The sequence below is a fragment of the Neolamprologus multifasciatus genome, chromosome 18, assembly GCF_963576455.1.
Source record: "Neolamprologus multifasciatus chromosome 18, fNeoMul1.2, whole genome shotgun sequence".
Lineage (NCBI taxonomy): Eukaryota > Metazoa > Chordata > Actinopteri > Cichliformes > Cichlidae > Neolamprologus > Neolamprologus multifasciatus.
Genome location: NC_140456.1, coordinates 9683329 through 9708032, shown reverse-complemented (window position 1 = coordinate 9708032; position 24704 = coordinate 9683329). Strand labels below are relative to the sequence as shown.

The 24704-nt window shown below is 39.4% G+C and overlaps 1 protein-coding gene across 2 annotated transcripts; it reads left to right on the top strand.

The window, feature by feature from the left end:
• The first annotated feature begins 1547 nt into the window (after positions 1–1547).
• Positions 1548–24644, top strand: nectin4b (nectin cell adhesion molecule 4b). 2 transcript variants are annotated; one of them, XM_085139323.1, is made up of 11 exons: positions 1548–1997; positions 7274–7474; positions 10204–10371; positions 13486–13764; positions 16512–16629; positions 20382–20533; positions 20837–21002; positions 21134–21209; positions 21482–21538; positions 21740–21925; positions 23068–24644. In XM_085139323.1, the coding sequence occupies exons 1-11, from the start codon at positions 1946–1948 to the stop codon at positions 23293–23295; spliced, it is 1683 nt and encodes a 560-aa protein (XP_084995449.1). In that variant the 5' UTR covers positions 1548–1945; the 3' UTR covers positions 23296–24644. The 2 variants fall into 2 exon arrangements, with proteins under 2 accessions (XP_084995449.1, XP_084995448.1); XM_085139322.1 differs by having other exon boundaries at positions 23032–24644.
• The last annotated feature ends 60 nt before the right edge of the window (positions 24645–24704 follow it).

Below are 24704 nucleotides of genomic sequence, written 5' to 3'. Positions count from 1 at the left end.
AAGCTTCCTGTTTGCAGTCTGGGTTTGTGGATCAGGCCATCTGAGCTTAAGCCAATAAATAAACCACTGAAACTAAAAACAAAAACCCTCAAACTTTCAGGTTATTTTGGAAAAATAGAACAAACTGGCATCGATAATGGTGTTGCCTTCAAGTACTCCTGGGGAAGTTTGATGAATGCTGTGAAATCAAAATCCATCCACCCATTTTCTTCCACAGAGAAGAATTGGGGTCACATTCTGAAAAGAAATGAATGTCTCAGGGTTAATTATATATTTTTAAAGAAACCTTTCAGTTTAAATTGCTGGTATAAATGGAAGATGACCATTAGGGGAGGAATTAAAGCATACACGATTATGTGAGGATTGTTAAAGAAAGGGGGCCAGAACCAGGCCGTCGAAAGGGTTAAATCTAGCCCACTAGCTTTGGATTACGTGAAAACAGCGATGACAGGGGGCATAAATGCTTTCTATCAAACGAGACAGTGTAAGAAAGGAGAAAAATTCATAACATAATGTGTTACTAAAGAATAACATACACATTACCGGTATGTTATGTCTAAAAACAACTTGGTCGTATGCGGTATGCATCCTGCCCACGTAAGACTATGTTGTGGCCCACCGTGTAAGATAAGTTTGAAACCCCTGGTTTACACAAAGAAACATCAACAACACTTGCACTATTGAATCTTCACCGTCTCCCCACAATGAATACTTTTTAATGGCTAATGCTACTTGCGGCTTTTCAGATCCTTTAGATGCTGTCATTAAAAATTGTAGCATCTAAAATTCTTCCTAACAAACAGGAAAGTAACTATTCTACACTCATACAAGCATGGAAGCGAGTCATTTTAAACCATGTTTGTGCAGTTCACCTGTTTATTTCAGTTTCATTGTCACTGGTAAGCCAGAGTAGTGGAGGTTTTAACCACACAATATTAACTACTGTTTTATTCTTCGTGTTCTTTTCTCTCTTTGACCCTTTTTCTTTTACTTTTTGATCTTGTTTTTCTTCTCTTATTTTGTTCTGGTTTTTCTTTGTGATCTGTTATCTTGAATATAAAAGGTTCTTGATCTTGGTGATTAGCAAAATGGGAAAAACAAACAAACAAACAAAAAATAAAATGCAAGTTTAGCTGATAGACAAAATAGATTCATAAATAAAAGTAGCCACCACTAATACATTCGTTTCAAACAAAGTCTGATAAATACTCTCCAGAGTAAGAATTTTATTTACTTGCGCAATTGTAAGAGGACATTGTTGGATTTGTCCAAGAAGAGTAGGGGTGTTAATTAGTGTTACTTTTATAGCTTATTGATAAAATTGCAGACTACAATCAAATGATCAACAGTTTAACTGTTAATTTGATCCCTAAACATGTGTAGTTAGATATAAGAATTTAATCTAGTGAAATTGCTTGACATAAAGTATATTTTTGGTTAATTTTCCGACCCTACCACTGCATTTTCATCTTGCGTCACCTGAACGCAGCGCTAGTGGGCGTGTCGGTGGGCGGGGCGGAGGGAAACAGGTGTAGCGACTCAAACCAAACCTGTATTCTGGTGCTTCTGCCTTCGCGTGACAAGCGAGATTGTTCTTTTATAAACACGAACTTTATTTTTCTGTCGTGCGAAAGCTCAAATGCAGATTTAACATTTTCCGTTTATTTGTTCATTTCACTGGAAATGAGGATAGAGCCTCTATCAGCTTTTTGCTAACCATTGTTCCTTTATCAGTGGAAGTGTGATTTTTTTAAACATTATTTCTCAGTTGAACAGGAAACATCTGCTGCCCCTGGTTCCTTGTTGCGGGTTATTTTTTTTATTTTTAAGTTTTTTTAAACCAACCCTCAATTTCCCAACTGAATTTGAACATGGAAGCTTAACACGAGATCTGAATTTCCCAGAAGGAGGCTAATAAAGAGAAACTTTTACTTTGGAACCAAACATGAAGTCAGCTGGAAAACGTGCTGCGCTCCTGGCATTGCTTTCTTTTATCGGTGAGTTTTCTGTTACATTGATTTGCATGTAAATTAACAGTGACACTGCTTCATAAAACACGAATCACCTGTCTAAGCAAGTCATTTGGAGAATTCTGTGTTCTCCTTTCTGTTAATTGGGTCTGTGACGATTAAACATTTGACAGACATGGCATAAAGCTTGGATATAGTGTCTAAAATCTATACATTTTGAACTTCGTGGTAGCTTTTTGTGCTTAATGTTGGTGTAATTAACCCAGCAATCTTCCTATGAGTGTTAAAACAATGTCCTACAATATAGAAGGGCTCTTTTTTTTAAGACACTGAATTATTATTATTGCAGTCTTCATAAGTCTCTATGCCTTTGCTTTATTTGCCATGGTTTTGGCCAAATTGTGCAATTTTTTTGTTACAACATGCAATGATTTCTGTCTCCAAATCTTAAGATCATCATGTCACCAAAGATTTATAAATTTAGAAAACTTTTTAATTTTTGCTTTTTCTAAACAGACATATTGGATTTTTTTTATTTTTTTTTTGGCTACTTCTGATTTTTTTAATTGCAATAATTCAACTGGAGAAATGAATGAAAACCTGAACTACAGCCACCCTTAAACTCTTTAACTTGTGACAAGCTGTTACAAGCAGGGGCGTTTCTAGGATTTTTTTAATGGGGTGGCTGGGAGCATGGCAACCCCCAGCCACCACAAGATGTAACATCTAGATAGACAAAATAAAGCTGACTGCGTCACTAAACGAATATCATATCACTGCAAATCATCTCAGTCTAAACTGAGTAATGTCAGAATAAAGCAAAAAGACTAAATTTCCAGTTTTTGTTGAGCTGCAGTTTAAGGTGCTGGTGAGAAACCATATTAGTTTCACATTGTGTATAGTTCTTTTTCTTTTTTTTAATTGCAAGTCATTGCTTGACTAAAACTCCCTAAGAAATGTAAAGTTTTTAGATTGCAGTGAGATTCTAGGGTGTGCCTCATCAAAGTACCTTTACATTTTTAATTTGTGCGCACAGATGTACTCGAAAGCAAGAAAGTAATACCCAGGGTAGGTTTTAAACCTGTACAACATGCATAAAAGGAACAATAATTTACAATAATTTAGAAGACAGTCTTTCGTTTCCTTTCTTTCTTTGCATGTGCATTAGCTGCACCATCACACAGCTAGGCTTTTTTTCTGCTGGCTACTAAATATATATATAAAAAACCCCTCAAATGAATCAGAGTTCATGGACAGGTGCCACCTCATGCCCTTCTGGACCTGCCCTGGGTTGCAAGTAGCTATATGGTACAACAAGCCAATAAAACTAATGTTTGTTTTGGACAACAGTGTCCTTCCAAATTTTTTGCAATATATTTGGGAATGCCTTTTGCTTTTTTAGATAACCTGTATTGACCTGTGCTACAGATCTAGCTACCCTCAGATAAATGGTTCTCAATTCAATTCATTTCAGCTGTAATTATATAATGTCAAATAACCACACAGTCACCCCAAGGTGCTTTATACTGTAAGGTAAAGGACCTAAAGGAGAGAAATCCCCAACAATAAGATGATATAATATGAGCAAGCACTTGGTGACTGTGGGAAGGACAAATTCCTTTTTAACAGGAAGATGCCTCCAGCAGAACAAGGCCCATTTGGGGGGGGGGGGGGGGGTACTCTTTCTGCAGCATTTTAGATCAACTGAAGGCTTTTCAGGGAGGTTTTAGGACAGCCTGATAATAATAAATTACAGTCCAGCCTAGAAGTAAGCAGTTTTCCTCATCACTCTGAGGCAGGATGTTTCTAGGCAGTCCTACATATTTGCTTAATGTCAGCACTGAAAGAAATTACCTGGTCAAAAATGACTCCTCACAGTGTTATTGGAGGCCCAGGTAATGCCATCCACAGTGAATGCCTGGTTAGCCACTAAATCTCTTAATGCAGAGTACAGTTTTATTTGAATTTGGAAGCAGGAAATTGGAGTTCATCAAGGCCTTTATGGATTTAAGCCGAGCCTGTTGTTTAACTAATTTGTTTGTCTCGTCTGGCTTCATGGATAAATATAGTTGGGTGTCATCTGCACAGCAATGAAAGTGCATGCAGTTTTTTCTTGTAGTGCCTAAAGGAAGCATGTATTATGCAAAAAGGTCCCAGCACAGGTACCAATGGAGTATGGAAATATATATATTTATATTTAAAAAAAAAAAAAAGGGTTGGAACTCCATGACCAACTTTTGTGTGTGAAGAAGGCTCCTGATTTACATTTACACAAACTGGAATCTATCAGATGGATATAATTCAAAGCCGTGCAGCACATTTCCTTTAACACTGATGGTGTGTTTGAATCTCTGCAGTAAAATGTTGTGATCAAGAATAGCAAATGCTGCACTGGGGGCTAGCAGGACACGCATAGTGAACTCCACCTTCCCAATACTGTTTCAGTGATATGATGAACACTAAATCCTGATTCGTGTTCTTCAAATGAACCATTCCTCTTCCCACGATCACATAACTGCACTAAAACTCCTTTTTGAGAAGCTTTTAGGTAAAGGTGGGATTTTCTAAGACAGCTAGATCAAGTAAATGCTTTACAGACAGCTTAAAAATCTGTAGCTTGAAGCATCTTAACAGAGATAAGTTGATCGTATTTAAAATTGTAGCATTAATTAACAGTCTGCTGTTCTGCTGCACTCGTGAGGCCAGCTGACTATCTCAGAGTTATCAGTAATTCTGCAGCCATGAACATGGGTGAACTGTTCTGGTGTCCACATACTTTTGTCCGTGCAGGTGTGGAGAAAGAAGCAGCAGAACAGAATGCAGCTCCATCACATTCTTACTCTTACTAAGTGATTTAGAAGTCGTGGCCCAACCTGTGTCTTCCTGTTTTTTTTGGTGACTAATTCTGATAATGTTCGTCTGCTTTTGTTTCCTCATCTATGGAGATTAACATCATTTTACATTTAGTTTGGACTGTTCTGCTCCAGATGAAGGAGCAAACAGATGAATGTGAATGTGTTGTTTTTACTCTTGACCACAGCAGTTTGAACGAACAAGAAAAGCTTGTACAACAGCTTTGTGGCGCCCCAGTGTTTGTCTAGAATGTGTGTGTGTGTGTGTTTGTATAATTCTTTCTTTCAGTTTATCTCTCGGCTCACATTGTCAAATCGTCTCCTTCCTCCAAAAATCTGAGTCTGTCTGTCTCGAGCGGTCTCTCTCGGTCTGGTCCTCATTTAGGTCAACCACACTGTAGTTCTTTGTACCTACTTTTGAACTTTGTCTGTGTGAAGAGGCATGTCGGCTCTCCTGTCTGTGCCACCGCTTTGTCAGTGTGTCCTTGTACTGACTATATCAGATCTGTGGGAGTCCGTCCTATATTGGCTTCTTTGTAATCATTGATTAAGCTTGTGAATCAGTAACCACAGAGCAAGGAAGAAAAAAAACTTTAAACCCAGAAATCAAAGTGCAAATGTTTTGCATCTCCTGTTTGAGTTGTTGATGTGGCTTTCACACCCATTCCTGTTTCTCTCGCGGATACACGTAGACATTTTACCAGGTGTGATAAATGTTCCAGCCATTAGTCAGTTCCGATTCATGGCTTTTCAACAGTTTTGATCGTGAAACGCGTCACTGAGAGTCGACAAGAACCAGCAGTTGTCTTTTTGTGCTTGAGTTGCTAAATTGTTGGGTAAATCCTGGATTTTCTATAAAATATCATTAAAAAGCATCTACTTTTGTGCCAGAATGGATTCAGTGTGCAGGCAGCGTTTTGCAAAACACTTTTCTGTCAGTCTGCCCCAGGGCAGCTGTGGCTACAACTGTAGCTGCCTCCACCAGTGTGTGAATGTGTGTGTGAATGGGTGGATGACTGGGTGTGTAAAGCGCTTTGGGGTCCCTAGGTGGGACTAGTAAAAGCGCTATACAAATACAGGCCATTTACCATTTACCAGTGAGTTAATTAAATGCAAGTTTTCATTAATCAAATCCACATTTATTCCTCACACAGAAACCTGAGCTCAGGTGACGAAGAATTTGTTTTAGTTTTATTCTGTCGCAAAGCGTTCTTTAAAACCAAAAGCAAGTCAAACTTGAAACATGGAGATGCAGAAAGACATTACGGAATGAAACCGAATAAAGCAAACTTTAAACAGCGGGAAGATCATAGGACACAAAATGAAATCAGTCATCAAACAATGAGACAGCAAAACAAAAAAAAAATGAGTTGAGATCCAATAGATAAGATTGAAATATGTTTCTAATGCAATGAAATGTAAAACAATAGAAGCGTAAACATGTGTTGGCGGGCAGATGTTCGTAGTCTTCACCCTCTTGGACCCCTACTGGGAGTAAACCTTGTTTCTCTCTCTGGTAGTTCAAGCCGGCTTCGAAAAATTAATGACTGGTTTTACATAAGGAAAAAAAAGCAAATCCAAGACCTATTCTAATGATGGTCAAACCACATTTTTATTTATATATACTTAGGTGTCAGATCTCGTCATTAAGGACTCAGTGGAGTCAAATGCTCTTTTTATGTGGGAAAGGGTTAAAAGAAACTACACACGTGGAAACTTTTCTATGTTTCCTAATATAAAGGCAGTCTGTCTGAATTGTTTACTGTCAACAAGGAAATATGAAGTAATAAAGTTTTTGCTCTGTCATGAATAGCAAGTTTGTTCACAAACAAGAGGCAATTTCTGCTTTTAAAAGTCACCTAAAACCAGTTTTTAGTGACTTTCTCGGTGTTGGCATGTCAACAGACAAGCTGGTTAGGTGAATGAGCGAATGCCTGTAATTGTAAATGTTTGCCTATACACAAACCTGTATAGGCTATACCCGACCTTCTGCCTGGAGCATTATAGGATAATGTCGAGCTTTTTATGATCATCCTGAACAGGATTGGTCATAAGAGCTGTCTGGAAGGAAGCACAAACACTTTGGATAACAGAAGAGTGGCAAAAACACTAAATAGTAGCAAAATAGTTGTCACAGGTTCCCAGGCCTTAAGGTCATGTCTGTTTTGTATTTCTTCACTTTGAGGAGCTGGAACAACATATTTGGGTGTGTTGGCACTGACAGTCTGGCGGGTCTCTGTGAAATTACGGAGAGATTACTGTGATGAGTAAAAATGACTGCATGCTTCATCACTTGATTTGGAAATTCCATGCGAAATACCATAAACGTAATTTAGTCTTCAAAATGTACAAATGCCAATGATTTGCTGTGTTTCCTAATCCAAAATCACACTCTCCAAATATGCCTTATCTTCCACTGATTAAATCCACATGTTTCTCTTCCCTCCTCAGCCATGCGCGTGGGGGGTGGATTTGTGGAGCCTGCTAACCCCGTCACCACCCTGCGCTCCGTGACAGAGACTCAAACCAGACTCCCCTGTCAGTATCTGGTGGAGGGTGAGCAGAAGGTGGTGCAGGTCACCTGGTACAAGGAGCTTTCAGATGGCAGCAAAGATATGATCATCACAGCTCACTTCACTGACGGCCACACAGGTACTTGACTGAAGAAGCTCCTGTAAAGTCCTTGGGGAAAATAAAAATTTCAGTAATAACGTCTTGGCAAAGCTTTTTTCTTTTCTCTTTCTTGGGGGGGGGGGGGGGGGGGGGGTGTAATGAACGAGGTGCAAGTCAAGCATTGTTTTCCCAGCAGATGCTACAGTTGCAGCAGTCCTTGGACATGATACTTAGTACAAGCATTTATTATCAAGACCAAAACAACTATTTGGTGCATCCTTTGGTTCCAAATACACTTACACACACTGCCCTCATCAGGTTATTGTTTATGGATTTGAACCTCAGTTATCGAATGCTATATCTGCTTTATAACTGCTTTATCTAAAAAAAATAGAGATAATGCAACCTAAGCATTAATGACTTGACAAATGCCAACCATACCTATACGTACTATAATATGCTCTATAATAATCAGGAACGCTAAGGTAAGGTGGTTCTTCATTACTGCAGACCAAAGTTCACTCAAAACCATAAGTACATTTAATAAATTGCATGTGATTGTGCATATAAGTTAAATCATAATCATTGAGAAAGAAATACTATAAAAGTGGTCAGCTAATAACAAAATATAGGAAAGACTTTGATACTAATAAGCTTTAAGAATGTCTGTATTTCATTTAATTGTTCTATTTTTCAGGGTATTAGAAACATGTATTGTTGTCTTACTAAAGTGCACCAATTAAGCTCACTTTCAGCTCTGTATTCTTCTTCTTGGAGCTTTACTTGATTCACAGCTAACACTGTTAGCTAACACAGTTTAAAGATACAATCAGAAATTTAAAAAAAACCCACATTATTTAATAAAAAAATATACATTTTACTAATAAATACGCATTAGTGTGTAATTATGTCTTCTAATCACTGATGCATTATGATCAACTCAAAATTAATCAATTAGAAATGCATAGAAGCAGGCGATGGTTTGTCATGTTGGCCTGATATTTTGGATACTGTGGCTGAGATTTGCACATAAAACACAATGTCAATAGAAACTGACCACGTGCGCAGTATGCCAAATATGGAAGAGAACAGGGCTCGCAGTTGTTCACATGTTGTGGTGGCAAATTTGAATTTGTATCTAACTCCAATTTCTGTCAGTGTAAAATGTTTAGCTACGCATTCGATCAATGAAATGTCTTAATATAAGACGTGGAAGAGCAATTTCAACATTATGTCTCAGGTTTTCTACATGGCAAAAAATGCTGCTTTAGTAAGTAAAAGAAATCTGTCCCCAATGTAAGAACTAAGATGTAAAATTACAGAAATGTATAATTGAATTATTTTGGCATATTGTGACTGGCCATGAGAGAGGTTTTAAGGGTAGGAAAAGCTGTAAAAAAAAAAAAGTATACTGACTTTCACATTTTCCAAAGCCATCCAGCGTGCCGTATTGGAGTCTTTGCCAGGCTAATTGCGGCCCCCGCCCTTATGTTTGACACACCCCTGGTTTAGACGTAATATCATCCTTTTCCTCAAGCCTCATCTCCTGAACTGAAGTCAGGGCTCTGACACATAATAAACATGCATAAACATGCTTATCTATTCCCAATATTGTCACAATTACTTTGTGTCAGCAGATTAGACATCAGCATGAACATCACTGACTCATCGACTCATATCAGACTCCTTTCACAAAGTTTTACAGCTCCCTCCCAAATCAACATGGACACGTATTGACAGCTCAGGTAAACAGCGGACTGTCAACCTGCGCTCACTACAGATGAACTTCAGTCACAGTTTGTTTGTCCTGCAGCGAGTATTATGCACTTATGCAGTTGATCTGCAATCTATCGACATCTAGCGAGAGATTTTAGATACTGTAACTTTAAGCAGACTTTCTTCTGATTGGCTGCCCCTCATAAAGTTTTGAACAGAATGTGGGTGGAGCTTCTGTGCTCATAGCCAGAGCTTTGTGCCTGAAATTATGACATTGGGAATATCCACTTTCAGTAACACCGTATGGAGCTAAGAATAGAAAAAAATGTCTGAAACTGAGCATAAAGAGCAGTCTGAAGCCACGCTTCAAGGAAAAGCATTTTAACATTTACAGTTTTAACTAATCATAACAGCTTCAGTGCAAGATCTGGAGGTTGGAGATTTGCTTTGTGAATTGGTGAAGTCAGAAGGTTGAGGTACATGTGCTGGTTAATGGAAATGTAATTTGATCCAGAGGCCCACAGCTGGTCCAGTGGGCCATGATTGTATGAGTGAATGTGAATCATGCGCTACATCTACCTTTGTTAATCGTTTAAATACTGCTGTTGTTAAAGAGTACTCACTACTATGAGTAGACCTGGTTTAACGGCTGTTACATTACTCTGCTTATAACACACATCATTTCACTTTCAGAATTATTCATGTAAAGATAAATTAGACGCATCGTCTTTAATAGCAACTTTATCCATAAGTTCAAATTAGAGTCACAAGTTAAAAGTACACACATGAGAAAATAAAACAAAATAATTGTTGCTGTGTCTCTAATTGGGATGTAGTTATTTGAAATGAGATCATCCCAGCAGACCATTGTTTTGTACCTGGATTACTCTTTATTATTTGTCTGTTGTGCCTCTGCTTGATAACTGGAGGCTTATTTTAACAATGTCCAACCATTTATTCTCCTTTCCTGGAGCTAATGCTTTTGACAAAGGGTCTGTTTGACGTTTTGTGAGTGTTGAAGATGCTCACCTCAGGTTTTTGTTGTTTGACAGAGTTTGGGCGTTACTCTGGTCGGGTGAGGTTCGAGAACAGCAACCCCATCAAGAACTCTGCTCTGATCATCCTGAACACAGAGCAGTCGGACGAGGGCAGCTACACCTGCCATATCTCCACCTTCCCCAGTGGAAATTTTGAGAAGAAGATTGCCCTCACCGTCTGGAGTAAGACTCATCATCCTTTCTGTCTCTCTCTCTTTTTAATCTTCTCGCCCACATGTCCCTAATCCTGAGAGAGCTGCTGTAATGATGTTTACACCATCATATCTTCATAGAGGAACTGGTGACTGGGGGAATTCAGAAGGTGTGCCAGCATGGCCACAAGCACTGTCAGCTTACTTTAGGTTTTAGCATGTGAAAAGCCAAAAGGGAAATTCTTTTAATTCTATATTATTCTGTTACTCCAACTAAAAATTAAGAAATAGTTTAAAATATTCTCAAGTATAAAAAAGCACCACAGAATCTGCATACACCCAAAATATGTTATGCGGATTCTGATTCTGGTAGGTAGATAGCAGCTCAGCTGTCAAAACATTTGCAAGTTTATTTGGTGTTCCAGAAAGATGGAGAGGGTTTTCCGAGATCCAAGATAAATAGGTTTCCACCACGAGGAGTGATTGAGTTTGAGATAAGTTTGTCATTGATGTAAGTTTCGTATATATCCTTAAATCACAAGTTTACATAAAGAGCTTTACACCCCCATAATCTTTATAATCTTAATTCTTCCTCTAAAGAAGGGAGGATGATAGAGAAACGACTGGAAAAAGCATGTTGTGTATATACAAAGAAAAGCGAAATAAAGTATAATCACTATTAAAAAGTATGATATAATTGTGGAAACAGGGTTATGTTTTAAAGAGCTGCCACCCTCGATTTCCCAGGTCTGTGGCAGAAGAAAAGCTTCCTCTTTAGCCTAAAATCACCTGTTTCCACTCCTTATTTTGTCTTTTGAAAGATCTTTGCAGAAGTTTTGCACCCAACTAAAGCCTGGCACAAGTAATTTCCCACTGAGAAAAGAGCTTAAAATTCTGTCCCCTTTCAAATGTTTTAAAAACTCATTTTGATGTATACAGTTTCTGCGGTGCCGCTGTTGTCCCCAGGCTTCCTCCTTTACAACCATAATAACAGCCGTGGGAATACTGTTTTTGGACGGATCCTTTGTGAAGTAAACCCTGGAATGATGCTATCATTTTTAAACAACTTTCCCATTTCGCTGCCAGTCATCTGCAGTAACAGACCTGTCTCAACACGCCCCAAATCTGACAAATCAACAGAAACACAGAGTAGTAAGAGACAACCTGTAGCACTGAATTCCCTCCATGTTGGAACATTCAGCTGTAAAATGTTGATTTGTAAGTGCAGAAACTGATGCAGGAGGCTACCTGCCCACATGTTACTGTCGAAACTGTAAACTGAACAAACTGGGCATGTTGTTCTTAATGTGAAAGAATAGGTTTTAGAGAAATTACCCTACTGTGAAAGCCGAAAAGTCACATTTGGACTTGGAATTTTTGTTAAAAAACTGGGTGTTTGGTTTACGGATACATTTATTTTAACTGGATGAAAAATGACCAGGATGGAGGTATCAGCATGTTTTACAACATAGCTTCTCTCATGAGGGCACTTTTCAGATAAGTTTGTCAGGTAAATAATGTGAGAGCTGAAATATTTGGAGGGGAGAACATCTCCGCTGCTCACTTTTTCTTGAGTTGTGTCTTTTCTTGGCTGTGAGTCAGTCATTTATCACTGAGAAAGCTGGAATCATTCCTTTATTACTGTTAGCCAATGAGTGCAGCATATTTCCCTCGCTGATATGCCGCGCTGTGCTTTTGTGTTTTGTTTTTTTACTAGTTTCTGTTTTTAAAGGTTTGAGCTTTCCTCAGGTGGTGCCCTTTTCTTTGTCAGTTAATCCATAATAGCTGTTGTTGTTAATGCTACCGACTTGTTTTGTCTGATGTATTAATAATCCAAACATTAGTGGAAAGAGTTAACCAGCCAGTAACTGTTTACAACAGTCATGACTGCAGTGTGAATCACAATCGTGTTAAACCAGTTGGTGACGGGGCAACAAAAACAAGATGTAGCTGTGTGAAAACATCAAAGGTGACCTGTTCTGAGAGAGTTTTGCAACTTGGTGTTCTTACACAATTCCAATGAATTTGATGGTACTTTTAGTTGGAAACCCACAACTGTAATATGTGGGAAATTCTCCAAAGTAGAAGTGGGCACATTAAAGCACAAAAAGATTACTCTGTATACTGTATATATACTGTATATGTATACTGTTTATACACTGTATATAAAAGATGGAAGTAGATTTGCATTAGCTGGATAGCTTTTCCCATTTTGATTTTTTTTTTTTTAACCTTTCTTTTTGGTGTTGCGACCTGCTAACACTTGGTGCAAGTTGCATTAATGCACATGGTACAGAAATGGATACCTGTTAATTTATAATAGAAAAATACTATAATTTAATTGTTTCATGTATTATATCAAAAATAGTCAAATTCCACAAATACCATGGATAGGTCCAGTTCAATGACTCATTATCAGGTGAGGCTGAGCAGACAGCTAGAGCTACACGTGTCTGCCCGCACCTGTCAGTCACATAAGCCACACCCACTAACAATGCCCAATTCCAGCAAGGTGGAATGAATGGGCGACGATGACTGTAAAGTTCAAAACCTTTTTTTTTCTTTCTTTTTTGTTTTAAACCAGCTTTTAAACCACTGGGACATGTGGTTTCATGTCCAAGTGGTTATTTGAAGATAGGAATCTAGAGGGATCAATGAAGGTCACCCTGCTGGTGGCACTAAATAGAAAGTCAGCGGATCTGTAGCTGGTTCAGCAACCTGGAAGATTTCACTGCACTCTTGCCTGTTTTTTGTTTTTTTTGCTTTAACTTTGCATTTAACTTTTGTAGATCAAATAACATTTTTACAAAAGGTATGCGGAAAAATGCAAATGTAAATCTGTTGTTGGTACAGCAGGAACATTTTTGAATCATTAGGCAGTTCTATGACTTGAAGGGCTGTACAAACTTTCATGCTAATCCCTCAAACAGATTTCATTTGCCAGTCAGGACAAGTGTTGGATCATCTACCCCCTTAGATCTAAGAGCCAAGAAGTGGAAATAAAAAACTAACTTGGGAAAGAGACTTTGTAATCTGATGACTGAACTCATTGTGCATTTTTTTTAATTTAGTACTTCAGCAAAGGATCAGCTAGAAAGTCCAAACCAGAAGACTTAAATTAACCTCTTTCCTTTTTGTTGTCTAGTTTTACCCATCTCCTCCCTGGATCCAGTAACTCTTGTGGAGGGCCAATCCTTCCGTGTGGCAGCCACCTGCCGGGCTATAGGTCACCCACTTCCCATTCTCTCGTGGGACACCGACATCTCAGGAACGGTCCAGAACCGCACCAGCGAGACTGGGTCAGTGTCCAGCTACTTCTCGCTCCACCCCCTGCGTAGCATGAACGGGAAAAAGCTGGACTGTTTAGTGTGGCATCCCGGCCTGGAGGAGCCGCGTAGGATCAGCAACCGCCTGGAGGTTCAATGTGAGTATAGCTGTGGAGCAGAAGTAAAACAGACTGGAGCTGTGGCATTAACATCATATTTTTAAGTGCTGAGTTGGGTTTTACTGCAGAAATAATATTGCTGGTTCAAGGAAGAACAATAGAAGGAACCAGAAAAGTCACAGAGTATGATATGGAAAAATAAGGAAGAGATCGGTACCCGTCACTGGCCCCTTCTCATTCTTTACAGGTCGGGGATTACACATTGCTCATTCTTGCCCGTCAGAAAAACATTTCCTGAAATTATTCAAGCAAATATAAAATGTGGAGAAGTTAGAATGTTATCTGTTTTTACCAAGTTTTTTGGTAGAAAATTCTGTCTCCATACAAGATACAGCCCTATAATTTAGCCTTAACATACAGCACACCAAGCTTGAGCACTGATCAGACATCTTAAATCACCAATAGGATCAGTCGTGGTGGATCGTTGCCAGCGAAGCTGTCACCACCGAGTCGCTCACTGATACTGCGACAGTGACAAAAGCGCTATGGCGGTGACCTTTTTTTCCCTTCCCCTTGTCTGAAACAAATGTCTCACTTCAAACTTCATTCATGGGAAAGTGCAGGAATGTGAGCTTTGGTTTTGTATACACTGTCCATCCGTCAGACACATGTCATGCACAAACCAGTGAGCGAAGGGTGTGGGTATTGAAAGCAGTTTTAGTCAATTAACCATGAAAGTTTTAAAACAACATGAAATAATTTATCTTGACATTCGTCAGTAACTAATTTGCACATGTACTACACAAAGGTCACGCGTAGTGATGGCTGATGCCTAATAAATGCCTGGACCTCCTACTGTTTACTAATTTAATTAGTAGATCATCACGCCCCAATACTGCTTTCTCAGTGCCATCCATATTTTGTTTTGGTGTGTTTTGCAGCTGTAAATAGATGCTCTGTAACCTTGCATTGTATGAAGCAGTGTACGTCACTGCAAAGGGTTTTAAAATACTACACTTATGCTGTTTAGTCCAAACTATATGCTCATATAGAATATGTAAAGAACTGGGACACGCCTGGCTTTTTAGTTAATAACAAGAACAAATAAAGGAAAAAATGACAGAAGTGTTTTTACTCTCAGATTTCTTAAACACTGTTTTTATAGTCCCACCTTTCTCCTTTCACTTGAAGCTTTGCGCTGATCCTTGACGTATCGCGATTTAATCCTTCTTTCCTCTGCTGTTAAATATTTATAGGTTACTACTTAAACCAGCATACGCTGATGTTTTAAAAGCAGAAATTTGAATGCATAACAGCAGTTATGCCAGTTATAGAAGGTAACATGGCAAAAACAAACATTACAATCATGTTTTTTGCAGATTTCTTATAGTATTGTAGAAACTATGAATACTCCCAAATGACAAAAAAGTATTAGATTAAAAAAAACAACATTTCTTCTACATCTCATCCAAAATAATAATATTCAGTTCACAATATTCAATGGACACTTGTTAAATATTCAGCCCATACTAAGAATATCACAAGTTGACCTAATAAGTTGGTCCCTTCCCTTTTATGTAGGTGTGTTTGTGATGATACGAAGCCACTAAGTTAATATTTATGTTTGAACAACTCTGAAGACTAACACTTGCAACACAGCTATAACTAACAGTACTAACCACGCCCATGTTTTTCCTCTAATGGTGTCAAAATGTTGGCATTGAAATCAATAAAAATATTACATTTTTAAAGGTTTTTATATTTTATACTCGAGAAGTTAAAGTTCTATAACCATTTTTGATACTGCCAAGTTCTCCCATAAAATTAATACTTGAGTACAGTATGTATACTACCTGTATATATTAATAATATTACATAAATGAAGATATTATGGTGCTGTAGTATAAAAGGAGCATTATGTGGATGGTCTGCCATCCATCAGTCTATCACTGATAACTCAACTTCATGCATCTGAGCAAAAGTTACTTTCAAAATATTAAACTTATTCTTTATAACCTGGAGGATTCCTGCACTTTCTTCAGCATGTTTTCATTCGTTGTATCTTTGAGTACCACCTTAATGACTCTTTTTTTGTGAGTGTGAAAGACAGAGCTGTATTCAGCATGCAAACTAAATCAGCTCATACTTATCAGTATGCTGTATGGAATGACACTGCAGTTGCTCTTTGCTGGGCTATGGGCCAAATTTTAAGCTCTTCCCTTTAATGGGAACGTAAACCAATTAGATATTTTTGACTCTAGTTGCCCAGCAAATTATATTTATAAGGCTTAACTGTCAGTCTTTGAGATTAAAGAGCTGGGTAAATATTAGCCACTATCGGCAGATTTGATCCTGCGGCGGGAAAGTTTATCAGTAATAGTCTGTCCTTGACAACTGTTACTGTATAACTGTGCCAAAACTTTAATTGTTCCAACAATTCCTCTTTGTCTGATTTGAAGGACATATGTTAAAGGTGTGGGTTGCTTTTAAAATGGGATTAAATACAAGGTTTCAAGCTTAAGTTTTCTGCTAATATTATGTACTCACTGTTAAAATCATTGAACTGGTGCTCAATATGCTTAGTAATGACTCCAAACCTCCCAGATAACATTTGAAATTTTGAGATTTAAGAGGAGGAAATAACTTCATCTGTTGTGTTTATGGTGCAAACAAACTTCTTTGTATCTTCTCTGCTGCTCTACAAAGTTCTCTATTTGATCTATTATGCAGCATAGGAGACACTAGGTTGTGATGCTGCTTACTTAATATTTGTGTTTCTGTGTCAGACCCCCCAGATGCTACGATCACGACGTCCTCATCTCGTTGGTATGTGGGTTTGGAGAAAGCTGAGCTGGTGTGCGAAGGCAGGGGACACCCCAAACCTCAAAACTTCACCTGGACGTGGTACTTTCTGCATTTTCACATACACATCTGTCACTCTGGCAGTCTACAACACTATGATGATATCATGTTAAATCCCACCTACCCCCTTTCTAATATTTATGCTGCTAATGTTCATTTTACATGGCACTGGAATGTAAGTCAAAACATACATAAGCCACTGCTAACACGCATACACATGGAGTACACACCTGCAAACAACAAAGGAGTGCGCTCCCATCTAAAGGGGGGGGGGGGGGGGGGGAGTGTTCCTATCCTCTGCTGGCTCAAATCACTGCTGAATAAAAGGTGCGGTGTCGCATTGCGAAATTTGAAGTTAGAAGATTGTGTTTCACACGAGGGAGGGAGTGAGCGACACAAGGAAGAGCAGGAGACACATGCTAAGCGTTTAATCATAGTGCCATGCTTTAAATATCACTCTAATGCCTGGTAAAACACTGGGTCTGTACTTTAATTAAAGACGCCAGCCATTACAGTTCTCCCTGTGCACACAGTGATCAAATGTTTTTTGCTGAGTGAAAAATATTTGGGTCATGAGGCAATCTTGAAATATTAAAGTTGTGCTAGTTTCAACCTCTCCACTGATTAATTTTAGTTATAATGTCAGTAAACCTTTTTAAATGTTGACTTTTTTTCCCCCTTGTTTGCTTTTTAACAATGTAAATATATAAAAATACAACCAATAGTCAATATGAGTGGCTGACTGCTGGTCTCTCCATGTGAGCATTCACAGAACAAATCTGTAGTTTAATCTGCGTCGAAAACACTGCGTAAAAGAAGTAATTTCTCATTTAGTGGGGTTATGTAAAAGATTGTTGACTAAGGAAATGATCTTACACATAAGCCATGTGTGGAATAAATAAACTATCATTTCAGCTTTAAATATAAGATGTCATGCTAGCTGTTTCTGTGTGTTGAGTCTTAATGCTAAATTCTTGGTTCCACTTTTATATGAATTGGCAGATAACATAAATTTTATCATCAATCTGTGCATTTCCCACAATGTCTCACTGACTCTGAGTGTGGAATAGCTGAGGGTGCAAGCCAGACTATTTGAGAAATAGTGGATCTATTTTTCTCAAGAGGCCATCTGTAGAGCTTACAGAGATGGTCATGTGGGTGTCAATTCTCTGGGTGAAAATCCCCTGTTGATGTCAGAGGTCAAATGAGAATGGCTAGACTGCTTTGAGCTGATAGCAAGGGAACAGTAACTCAAATAAGCACTTGTTACAATCAGCATATGCAGAAGAGCATCTTTTAATGCACAATACTATTGGACTAGAGCAGCAGAAGACCAGCCTGGGTGCCACTCCTGTACGAATATCCACTCGATCCATCTCTATCCACAAGACAATATTTTAGATGTAGTGGATGTAGGAGAGTCACAGCATGTACAGTGCTGTTAAAAGTTTTAGGCAGAAAAAATGCTGTAAACAGGCAGCACAGTGGTTAGCACTGTTGCCGCACAGCAAGAAGGTCCTGAGTTCAATTCCACCATCAGGCCAGCAGGGCCTTTCTGTGTGGAGTTTGCATGTCATCCCCGTGTTTGCGTGGGTTCTCCCCAGGTACTCCGGCTTCCTCCCACCGTCCAAAAACATGCACTTTGTGGGGATAGGTTAATTGAAAAATCCAAATTGCCCATAGGTGTGAATGTGAGTGTGAATGGTTGTCTGTCCCTATGTGTTATCCCTGCGACAGACTGTCCAGGGTGTACCCTGCCCCTCGCCCTATGACAGCTGGGATAGGCTCCAGCACCCCCCGCAACCCTGAAAAAGGATAAGCGGAAGCGAATGGATGGATGGAAATGCTGTAAACAAAGAATGCTTTCAAAGATGGAAGTGTTAATCATTTATTTTCATCAATCAACAAAATGCTGTGAATGAACAAAAGAGAAATCTAAATAAAATCAATATTTGGTGTGACCACGCTTTGCCTTCAAAACAGCATCAATTCTTCTAGGTCAGGGGTAGGCAACTCCAGGCCTCAAGTGTTGATGTCCTGCAGGTTTTAGATGTGTTCTTGATCCAGCACAGCGGATTCAAATGGCTAAATTACCTCCTCAACATGTCTTGAAGTTCTCCAGAGGCCTAGTAATGAACTAATCACTTGATTCAGGTGTGTTGACCCAAGGTGATATCTAAAACCTGCAGGACACCGGCACTTGAGGCCTGGAGTTGCCTACCCTTGTTCTAGCTAGACTTGCACAGAGTTTTTGAAGGAACTCGGCTGGTTGGTTGTTCCAAACATCTTGGAGAACTAACTACAGCTCTTCTGTGGATGTAAGCTTCCTCACATCCTTCTGTCTCTTCATATAATCCTAAACATACTTGATGATGTTGATATCAGGGCTCTGTGGGGGCCATACCCACCACCATCACTTCCAGTACTTCTTGTTCATTAAGATAGCTCTTAATGACTTTGGCTGTATGTTTGGGGTCGTTGTCCTGCTGCAGAATACATTTGGGGCCAATAAACAATTATTTATATTTCTGAAAGCATTCTTTGTTTACAGCATTTTTTTCACACCTACCTACAACTTAGGCATAATACTGTATGTGCAGCCCAAAAATCTGCAGCAGCTGTGTGATGCTGTCATGGGAATATGGACCCAAATCTCTGAACAGTGTTTCCAGAATCTTGTTCAATCTCTTATGAGGAGAAAGGGGCCCTCCAACCAGTACTAACAAGGTATACCTAATAAAGTGGCAGATGAGTGCATATTTTATTAATCAGAGCAACCCTAAAAATATAGAATGTGTATCAAATTCACAAATACCTTTCTTGATCTTCTTATAGCTGCTTTACATTGCTCCAAAGACAAAGTCATTGTTAAGTGTAACAGATAATACCATAAAACATGTAATTTGCTTTATCTAGTAAACTTTTACTTTTACCTTTTGGCACTATTGAGGCCAGCTACATTCTTATCCTCAGTTTTGATTTTAAAAAAGTGGCAGTAGTTTCACAATATGTTTTTATGTATAACTCATGTAGTGAAACTATATTGTACTACTCTAGTTTCAGTCATTTCACAATAGGTCTTTGCTTCATTGCACTGATACTGTGGTAGGTCACAAAAAGAATAAGTCATGGGAGAGATTAGAATCTTTTTGGCCAGTGAAGCTGTATTGCACACCTTATCTGTATCATTTCCACCATCCTCGCTGTGTCAGATGCAATCTCCACCTGTGACTCGATTTAGAAAAGGCTGGTCAGAGAAGCTAGGCGGGGTGTTGAGAAAAGAAATCTGAGCCGGGGCGACTTTGACGGGGGGGTAAAGCAGTAGTTAAATAGCTGGTGGAGCACAGTGAAACCAGGGGGGAATATGACCCCTCTCAGTGGACCTGATCAGAAACTGCCTCTATTATGCGGCCTGTACAATTTAGGGCTCAGAAGTTGGGCTTGTTTCAATCCCCCAAACCTAGTATTTACCTGGTTTATACAGATGAGCCCTGCATGCTTTGGTTCAGGTGGTTTCACTCTGTGATGAACCTGATCCTTCAGAGCGTTTACTAAGCGGATAACTTCCTTGATTCAAACCAGTTTTTGCATTTTTCCTGTTGCTTGCAAGCAAACGTCATTAGATATTTGTATATTTCCAGCTCTCTGGTTTGAACTCTGCTCCTTTCATTTTGTCGTTTGCAGCTATGAGTCACAGCTGTTGTTTCAAACAGTGAGTCACAGAATTCTGCGTAGTTCACCTCTTTGTGACATCTGCAAGTTAATGGTAACATTTTTCTTTTGATTGCTTGCAGGAAAGGGGGAGCTCTGCCTGACGGGGTGTCTGTGGTTGGAGGGAAGCTCCTCTTTCAGCGGCCCGTTCACTTGAGTGACAGTGGGGCCTACGAGTGCATGGTCACGAACAGTGTGGGAAGGGGAAAAACTGAGTATATGCTCAATATAGATGGTAAGTGCAATAAAGCTAATTTTGCATACATTTTCATGGGATTTAATGGAGAAACTGTTCTGCTGCTGTGAGCTTTGTTGATGTTTTTGCAGGTGGAAATTTAGACTTATTTGCCAAACTCCCTCTGAGTTGGTGTAATTTTGAACATTTGCTGCCCCCTCTTGTTAGATACAAGGCATTAACAGTTGAGCTCAGTCTGGATTACAAAATAAATATTAGAGGAAAGATGTAGCTGTGTTGTTGTTGAATGTATTTATATGCGAGAGAGTCATCGGATCTTTTCATATTTTTATATTTTTTTAGAGATGCAATGGCGCATTGGTGAAACCCCTCCTGATAACCTGCTGCTGATCATAATTTGTGCCTCCACCGGAGGTGTAATCCTCCTCCTGATCATCATCATCTTGGTGGTTCACCGCCATCATCGACGTAGAACGAACAAGCTTAAGAGACAACTATCTGAAAAATCGTGAGCACATATTGTTAAAGAATGCTTTTATTAATAACTTCAACTGGGATTTAAACTGATCTATTTTGTGAACATGCAGGTTTTCCATAAATCCTCAAAATGTGTGTGTGGTTTTTATTTTTTTCTCCCAGGGATGAAATTAGGAGTTTCTCTAGGCAAGCCTCTTTCAGGAGAATAAACTCTACCAGCACAGACTTCAGATACCAGGTAGGAATATGCACACAGACAGACACACACACTCTCCTGCTGACAACAATAACCTGCAAGCTTGAAGGAAGCCAGGTTGACACACCTGTCCTGCTCGGGTGGAGCCGCTGGCAGCTCAGGCTGATGATTACAGGCTGCTGCAGCTTCAAACAACACTGAAACGTGCAGCGTTCATAGACACATATCATTAATATCTAATTTTTGGCGGTTTGTTATATTCCTCTTCGTGTTCAGGTTCACTAATTTTTTTGCGACTTTCTATTTTTCTCCAGGGTGAAGACTCCATGCTCAGAATAGACAGCCGAATGAAAAACAGCCAAATGTCTCTGGTGAGTGTCTCACTGTGATGAAATATATCCAGGTAGAGGGAGAATACTGCTGATCTTGGTTCTGCCTGCGCTGTCTCTAAGGAATTGTTCCTATAGCTTCTTCTTTCTAATGTTGAAGGTTTTTTCAAAATAAAATGCTTTTAGATCTTGTCTCAGATTTGCACTTTATCATTACATTGAATGTCCTCTCCCTGCCTACAGGAGCACACCCATTCCACTCTGGGTGGGAGGTGGGGGCCAGGAGACGTAGAACTGGATGAACTGGGACGTCCGGTCATCTGGTGTGAAGGCAGCGATATTCCAGGAGGAGCTGAGGTTGATGGAGGGAAGGAGGCGCAAAGGAAGAGGGTGGAGTCATACGTGAAGAGCAGTAGCAACATGTCGCTGGTATGTGTCAGCGTCTGAGAGATTAAGTTTGAAATGTGTTTAGATTTGTTTGTAATGTATCATATGGTAACGACGTGCTGTATTTATTGCTGGGTTTGCATCGTCACTGTGGGTGACGTGGTATGTGACATAAAGACGGGTGAAGGACTCAAAACAAAAGGGATTCGGATGACAGGAAACAATTTAGGAAACAACAGCAAGAAACGTCATCTGTTTTTTTAGCCACTTTATAATTGTTCCTGTCTTCTACAAATGATGACGCTTTATTGGATTTATTTAGAAACAGGATCAGGAATGTAAACATGACTGTTTTGTTAAATCTGGATTACAATCTGATGTCGTCACGACCAAAGCTTCACTTAGAGGTTTCATACAAAAGAGATTGAATACCAGTGTGCATTCTCTCCTAGCACACTAGCTCTTACCACAAAAAAAAACGTCATAAGAAATATTGGATGGTAGGATATGGTCCATGTTGTGTTAGGAGCTTTTTTTCTTTTCTTTTTTTAAAATCTAGACTTCTACCTCAATAAGCTGGTTTTCACTGATCCCATAGACAGTTTTGGTAGAAATATAAAGTTTATCTACAGATTATCCAGCTTGAATTTGGATTTTTAGTGCAAGTATCATAAACCCAGTTTTATCCCCTCTGTGCCTTTTTCAGTCCAACTTCAATTCTTTGGTTATATAAAGGGGACCTATGATGCTCATTTCCAACTAAATATGTATTCTTGGACTCCAGTAAAATAGTTTTGTCTGACTCACAGTTTATCCTCTTTATGGAGCAATCCATTTTAGCCATTTTCTTTCTTAAGGCCACCATCTCCTAGCCAACTTTCATCTGATTGGCTGATCATACAGAGCCAAAACTAGAATAAACAGTGTGAAACTAAGTGGTAGAGCAGATCGAACCCTGAGGTTTTGGCTTGCAGGAATTACCTGTTCATCTGCTGAACTCAGTGTTTAAAACTTCAGTTTCAACATTAACTGTTGTAACTGTGTATTTGAGAGAAAATATTAAAGGCATAATAGGTCCTCCTTAATATTGGTAACTTTCAGGACAAATCAGGAAAAACTGTATTCTATTTTTATACTGTTTCTACCAGGACTCAGGTCTTCCTTCATCTTTGGTTCCTCTGAAGGCTCAGCAGGATGACGGCAGCGGGCCCAGAGAACCAGACGCCTGCCAGCCGAGGGAGAGAGAGGACTGGGCTCCCACACAGTCTGAAGGACACGACAGTGACGAAGATGGGAGCCCCTACCAGTTATCACAGACTCTCAAGAATTACTTTGACTACAGCAATGGGGCCATCAGGCCCAAGCCAAGTAACAATTCCATTATTCTACACCCCAGAGGACAGCTGATCTAGACAGGACTCTCATCTGTGATATGAAAAGAGAGACTGTCTGTATCTCTGCATTGACTCTGACTGTGACTTTTGATGTTTGCTTTGAATATATCGGAAGGGTAATTCGTCTCAGGTACTATCCCAATGCTGATGATTGTTGATTTTTACTTTAGAGATTCTTCCTTATTTCTATTAATCAAAAGAAGATTTTGAGTTGTTCTTTTGAGCATTTTATGAGTTCATCAGTGAGGTAATAAAAAAGGAGGAATAATTTGGTGGAAGAGAAAAAAAAAAGTCCTGAGCCAGATACGACTGGTATGCTAGAACTGGAACGTTTTGGACCCAAATTATTTTGAAGTTCCACTAATGTAGAATTACGTTTATAGAGAGTTTTGCCCTGAAAGGTATGCAAACGAAAAGTATTTTTGTTCTTTAAGGTATTGTATTAAGAATCCTGTTACAAATGTTTACTATGTTTGGTGCAAAGCTGAGTTTTGCATCCAGTGCATACATGTAAATAGATATAAAGGACTTGAGAATCCTGCCTCATGCAGGACAATATGTATATATTGCATATGTTTATATACCATGGCCACGGGCAGCACGGTGGCACGGTGGTTAGCACTGTTGCCGCACAGCAAGAAGGTCCTGAGTTCAATTCCAACATCAGGCCGGGGTCTTTCTGTGTGGAGTTTGCATGTTCTCTCCGTGTTTGCGTGGGTTCCCTCCGGGTACTCCGGCTTCCTCCCACCGTCCAAAGACATGCAGCTTGTGGGGATAGGTTAATTGGATAATCCAAATTGTCACTAGGTGTGAATGTGCGAATGAATGCGAGTGTGAATGGTTGTCTGTCCCTGTGTGTTGGCCCTGCGACAGACTGGCGACCTGTCCAGGGTGTACCCCACCTCTCACCCTATGACAGCTGGGATAGGCTCCAGCGCCCCCCGCGACCCTGAAAAAGGATAAGCGGAAGCGAATGGATGGATGGATGTTTATATACACTGATCATCCACGACATTAAAACTGTTAAAAGGTGAAGTGAATAACATTGACTCACTTGTTACATCGCTTCGCCCTGTAGAAGCCCCTCCACATCACAAAAATTACTTGAGGAACTTGGCAAAGAGTTGCTGATACAAACTATCAGCTCCTCAGATCCAAATTGAATTAAGGTTTTTGAGGCTGATACTCTCCCAAAGGATCAAGTAAAGACACCCTCAGCGATCCAGTGCTCTTGCCCCGATGGGTCAGTTATTTCTACATTGTTTCCACATCAACTCTTGCACATTAGGTGTTCTAATGTTAATGTCTGATATGTTTGTGTGTACATTTGTTTATTAATACATCTTTACAGCCATCTGCTGCTGTCAGCTTAAAAAAAAAAACCCCTGTTAATATGAAGAACAAAAGAGACGATGCTGAAAGTTCTT